The following is a 6,000-nucleotide window of genomic DNA, read 5'->3' as shown; positions in this document are numbered from 1 at the left end:
TTTATCTTAATCAGAATAATATTTAATTTCACTATTTTTTCGATGTGTTTCAAGTCAACCTTCATTCCGACAGGAACATTGCATAAACAGAGGTAATGTACGGTTCAACAATTGTCGTTGTAATATTCTCTTCTGTCAATCAAGTTATCAATAATGTCAAATTAATATTTTTATTACCTACTTAAATTAAATTATTTATAGTTAACAGATCGCCTAATGTTTGCTATCAAAGAATTGTAGGTGTTTACAGTTGTATTTATTTTTGTACCCATATGTTACTCTTAATTACACATCGAGAATACCAACAAATCAGGCTTCTGTTAATTTATTTATATAATTGGGACACACAAACTATAATGACATTAATAATACCTTCTCAATACATTCATTTAAGTCTCATTTAAGTATCAACGTAACTGGGTCTTTAAGTACTGATCGTCATCTGACACAACTACTCAGAAATTGTATTAGTTAACTCTTCATACTTTCGATGTTCGAACACAATATCATCGTATACTTAAGTACAGATATAAAATTGAGCTATAAAATTATCACACGATTTACTTAATAAAATGCAATAAGTAGTCGTGAAAATGGACAGTGTATAATAAATAGAATAAAAAAAAACTATACTTTATACTTAATTGTAAAAATTATAAAATGCTATAGCAAGAACACGTTTACGAAGATGATTATAGAATTAAAGCAGAATACTATATAGTTTGACTTCACGCCGCTAATTGCTAACAAGATATTAAGGTCGGCTTGCACTACTGTACCATAAATCCTATTAATGATAAATAGCTTGCTGTCAAAATGTCATTCTGTCACTGTCAAGCGTAGTGCACAGTGAGCAGTATTTTTAGCGGCAATAGGGCTTAGTGAACGGTAATGCAAGTCAGCCTTTACCATAGAATAAGCTAGTAAAATCTGGCGAAAGCTGATGAAATATATTACACACTTCAATGGAGTGACACACGCTTGCTAAAATGCAATTTTCAGGGAATGAATATAAAATAAGTCTTCAGTCATCAAAAATGTGACTATTCGTGATCATGATGAAAACACAATTTTATGATTATTATAATTACTCTTGGCAAGGACTTTTTAATTTACTTACTTTAAATAAGCTTGTTTTCAAGATTATACAATCTGGGAATTATTAAGTAGTCAGTATAAAAAGCTATAAGTACTTTTTTTTTTTAGGTACCTATGGATTATTACTCGCTTTAATTATGTCGTAACAGTTAACAATCAACTACAAAATTGTATCATCTGGGAAAATGCGTTTCATTTTTGTTCACCGCTACGCGTTGGTATAATGCGGTAGGTAAGGATTCCGTGAGAGTTCCATCTTTATTTAAATGCAAATGACAACTAACACGATGGGACGAAATGCGCATTGTTCTATTGTCCTCAGTTTTTATATCCTTCAGTCTGTTTCTACATAATTAAAGCGGTTATAATCGTGAACTGGAATAATACGGTCTTATTCACAATTGTTTTTTTAAGCCTGCAGGGAAAAATATATAAAATACAATAAGTACGATAAACCTAACGCCGATTCAATACCTAAATAAACTTTTGTTTCACCAAAATTTACACCATATCTGGCTGAAAATATCGTGAGACAACCGTGTCAAAAGTCGATTTCTCACGACTAACAGCGGCGTAGTGCATTGTGCGTAATATCAAAGGAAAATGGCCCGTAACCGCTGGAGTTAAGGTGCGGTGTGGCGGCGCGCGAGCTGCGTCTTGTCGACGTTGAGTGAGCCGCGCTTGTGGCCGCCGTGCGCTAGTCACGCGTACGTTTCCCTGAAGCGTTTCTGCAGGTGATGCGCGGCGCTGAGCAGGCGGCTGTGCAGCGTGAGGTGCGTGTGCGGGGTGAAGGCGGGCGGCGGCGGCGCGGCCACGGCGCGGAGCGGCAGCGGCGGCAGCACGGCGTCCTTGTCGGGGTGGCAGAAGAACGCCACGCAGTGACGCCCGCGGGCGCGCGCGTACGCTCCCGTCGGCACCACCACGCGGTGCACCTGGGCACAACAAATCATGTTATGGAAGCGTATTTACAGGATCAGCTTATATAGGATATGGATGGAAAGTATGCTACTTGCGAGACGAAGTCAGGTAAAGAAGTATGATTGGCGAAGCACGTTGAGACAACCCCAAATAAGGTTGGGATAAAGGCAGGATAATTATTATGGTAATAAATGGATACTAACGAGTGCTGGTAGAAGGTTGGCAGTCCAAGTAGCGAGGAATTCTCCTGACTGAACGAGGATAGCCCCCGGTAGGTGTCCCACTTTCTGCCATTTGTCACTGCCGTTCAACTTCACCTGGAAATCAAAATAATGTCAACTTATAATTTTGGAAAAATCCACAACAATAATTTTGGTTGTAGGTTATCGATTTTTTTGATAATATCGTAATTTCATGACATTATTATGCCAAATTAACCGTAATGATGATTCTAAATTACCCATAAATATCTAAATTATTGTGTTGATAAACTTAATAACAGTAATTGTAAATGCATTATGAAATTAGTCACATCGATCTAGACTTATACATGTCGCGTGTTTTCCATGAATCAACAAAGTTTTAAATTATAGATAGGTAATTTGGGTAAACCCGCAATTTGATTTGATAAGAACAATTTTGATTCAAATTCGCAGTATCCAAAAAAATAAGTTCGGCCTGATACAATAAATGTAATAACATTATGGGGACCCTTTTCCTGCACTAGGGTGGAAAATTGTCTATTGCATGCCTCTAACTAAACAGTGCGATTATGCGATAAGAGTGTGTTTTCGAGGGAGTGTATTGAGAAACACATTCTTCTTCTTCTTTCTCCTGCCCTGTTCCCAATTTTACTTGGGGTCGGCGCAATATGTCATTTTCTTCCATTTTCCCCTGTCACTACTATGTCATACTGACACTCACGCATGCATTGCAAGCCGGACACATAACTTAATATGGCATCATAATACTTTATTTGGTAATAAGCCTACATTTTATGGCAATCACAGGGACTTATTTAGGCAAAAATAATACATTAATTTGGTCGTCAAGAGTTGGTGATCATTTACTAAATTTGGTGGTCGAATACAATTTAAAGTGAAGTCGTGACTAAAATAGCTGGTACTATTACATTTTTAGACTTTATTTTTCTGGTGTTCAGTAGATATTTCTGGATACAAAACGGCTTATGTTTAACTGATCACCAGATATAGTAACAAATAGCAGACAAAAATAGTAAATGATCACCAAAATGAAACTCGCATTTTAATGTAAAACTATAACCAAAGTTTTAACACTTTGCTATCCTATTTAAGTGAAATTACTCCAAAATAAATCATGCGTAAGCTAAAAATAGTAAATGATCACCAAAATTAAACCACCATTTTAAAGTAAGATTATAACCAAAGTTTTTAAATTCTGCTATCCTATTTAAGCAAAATGAGTCCAAATAAATCATTGTTATCCCAAAAGTAGTAAATGATCACCAAAAGTAGTAAATGATCATCAAAATTATACCAGCGTTTTAATATAAAATGATAATCAAAGTTTTTACATCTTGCTATCCTGTTTAAGTAAACTGACTCCAAAAAAATAAGTTCGGCCTGATACAATAAATGTAATAACATTATGGGGACCTTTTTCCTGCACTAGGGTGGAAAATTGTCTATTGCATGCCTTTAAACAGTGCGATAAGAGTGTGTTTTCGAGGGAGTGTATCGAGAAACACATTCTTCTTCTTCTTTCTCCTGCCCTGTTCCCAATTTTACTCGTCATACTGACACTCACGCATGCATTGCAAGCCGGACACAACTTAATATGGCATCATAATACTTTATTTGGTAATAAGCCTACATTTTATGGCAATCACAGTGACTTATTTAGGCAAAAATAATACATTAATTTGGTCGTCAAGAGTTGGTGATCATTTACTAAATTTGGTGGTCGAATACAATTTAAAGTGAAGTCGTGACTAAAATTGCTGGTACTATTACATTTTTAGACTTTATTTTTCTGGTGTTCAGTAGATATTTCTGGTTACAAAACTAAGGGTATCAAAGCATTTTATGGTGGTCATTATATTTGTTCCCGTATTTTACTAAGTACAGTATTTCTCTTCTTCTTTATTGATACAATAAAGTTAGGTTATTTTTGTATATAGTATTTATTTTTAGTAAAGTAGTTTAAGGTTTTATAAATATATCTTATTTAAATAAAGTTTATAATTTTTCTTCTTATTGGTACAATTTTTTTCTTCTTAAAAACCGGCTTGCAATTTCAATACAACATCCCGCTAACTCTCTATCCTCTATTAAAACAAGAAAATAATGTTTACCTCAAGTCCACCCTCAGAGTCCTGCGCCAACAGCGTAAAGGTGCCGTAATCAGCATGGGCCCCGCACCGCGTGTAGTGCACGACGTCACTCTGGGAGCAGGGACCCACATCCTCAGGGGGTACCGGCGGGTAGTACAGCAGTCGCATCGCTGAAGGGTTGCGCCCCTCCGCCATGAGCATGCCGGAGTGACACGCTAGGAGTGCTGTGGGAGTCACTCCTGGAAAGAGGAATAGAGAATTTAGTTGACTAGATCAATGTTAAAGGTAAGGGTGCTTCTACACGTGCATGTAGCTGGAGCAAGTTAATATGCGCAAGTGACCCGCGCTCGCGCTACAGAGCACGCGGGTGTGTATCTTGCTTTGGTACATGCACGAGTCGCTAGATCCACACATTTTTAAAATGCATGTTACCTGCGCATGTGCCTCAATATGCGTAAGCTACTTGCATCGTGAAGACGCACCCTAAGATACGTATGGTATATAGGCAGGTATGACCACATTCGCGTACCTGTGCTCGGAAGTTAGTTGCAAACCGCCATTAAATTTAGCGAGAACAATAATTATGTATTTTGTTTGCAAGTACCTGCCTATGCGTATGGCACGATTCATTGTTCATTCATAATCAGTCAATATTGCATAAGTAAAAAGAGTGTTACGATTGTTCCAGAGTTACCTAATTGTTTGTTTTTAAATTTGTTATGTTGAATTTATCAGTTTCTACATTATCTATCAGTCTTACATAAACAGCATGCTATTTGCGAATTTCAAACAATAATATTATTTTTAAGAAATTCTTTGAAACACTATTATCAGCGTTTCGTTTTGGTTTTAATAAGAAAAAAGGCAATTAACCTAGAAAACGAGGATCATTAGCAAAACTTAACAAACTCGTATTGCCTAATCAGTCTCAATGACTTTAACGGTGAATTTTTATTCAAGCATCTAGAAACCATATTAAATAGAACGGGGACTGCCACAACATAACATGTGAAGAATAGATAAGGATTTTAAATAAGTACCAAAATTATACGATTGTTTTGGCAGTACCCACAAATAATGAATACCTCGGTAATTACAAAACCAAGAAATACTGAACTATTCAAAAAATTAAAAATGTTACCAGTTTCATTTAAAAAGCCTTTTGCACCCATTACTAAAACCAGCCAGAGCTCCGCTACCGTGTATATCCAAAACACTGTAACTCGAGTTACAGTCTTTTGCCTTAATAGCGCTCATTTGATTCCTTCGAGGCAGTTACATATCTCTATAATATTACTTTTTCATTTTAAAGTACATAGAAGGAGATAGGAGCACCTAAAAAACACTGTATTTTAGTTACATTTATGGTTTAGTTTGGCATATCACTGTAATTGAAGTTACAGTGTGTTGGCAAAACATTTTACGCGCGAATAGCCGAAAGCTTTAGATACAGTGTTTTCGATACCCAAACAATCTTGACACGCCGCGCGCGGCGACACTTCTCTGCGCGTAATACTTGCAAGACGCGCGGGGGGTGGAGCGAGGGCTCAACGGTTAGTAGTCAGTCGTGAATCATTGCTTGCTCGGACGCGCGTGTTTTGATCGATGGCGCGTACCTACTTTCGATAGATTTTCGTTTGTGCGTTTAAACGAGTTTATAAATAATAACA

General features: G+C 36.8%; 1 protein-coding gene across 2 annotated transcripts in view; it reads right to left on the bottom strand.

The window, feature by feature from the left end:
- LOC110382813 (uncharacterized) overlaps nt 1-6,000 on the bottom strand; it is a 44,459-nt gene continuing 38,459 nt past the window's right edge. For both annotated transcript variants that reach the window (XM_049842520.2, XM_049842521.2), the window contains exons 5-7: nt 4,352-4,569; nt 2,220-2,333; nt 1-2,030 (exon numbers count right to left, since the gene is read on the bottom strand). In XM_049842520.2, the coding sequence (XP_049698477.1) occupies nt 1,800-2,030; nt 2,220-2,333; nt 4,352-4,569 (563 nt within the window). In that variant the 3' untranslated portion in view covers nt 1-1,799. The remainder of the gene's footprint in view (nt 2,031-2,219; nt 2,334-4,351; nt 4,570-6,000) is intronic.

Source organism: Helicoverpa armigera, chromosome 5 (genome assembly GCF_030705265.1).
Source record: "Helicoverpa armigera isolate CAAS_96S chromosome 5, ASM3070526v1, whole genome shotgun sequence".
Taxonomy (NCBI): domain Eukaryota; kingdom Metazoa; phylum Arthropoda; class Insecta; order Lepidoptera; family Noctuidae; genus Helicoverpa; species Helicoverpa armigera.
This window is presented reverse-complemented; position numbering and strand designations above follow the sequence as displayed.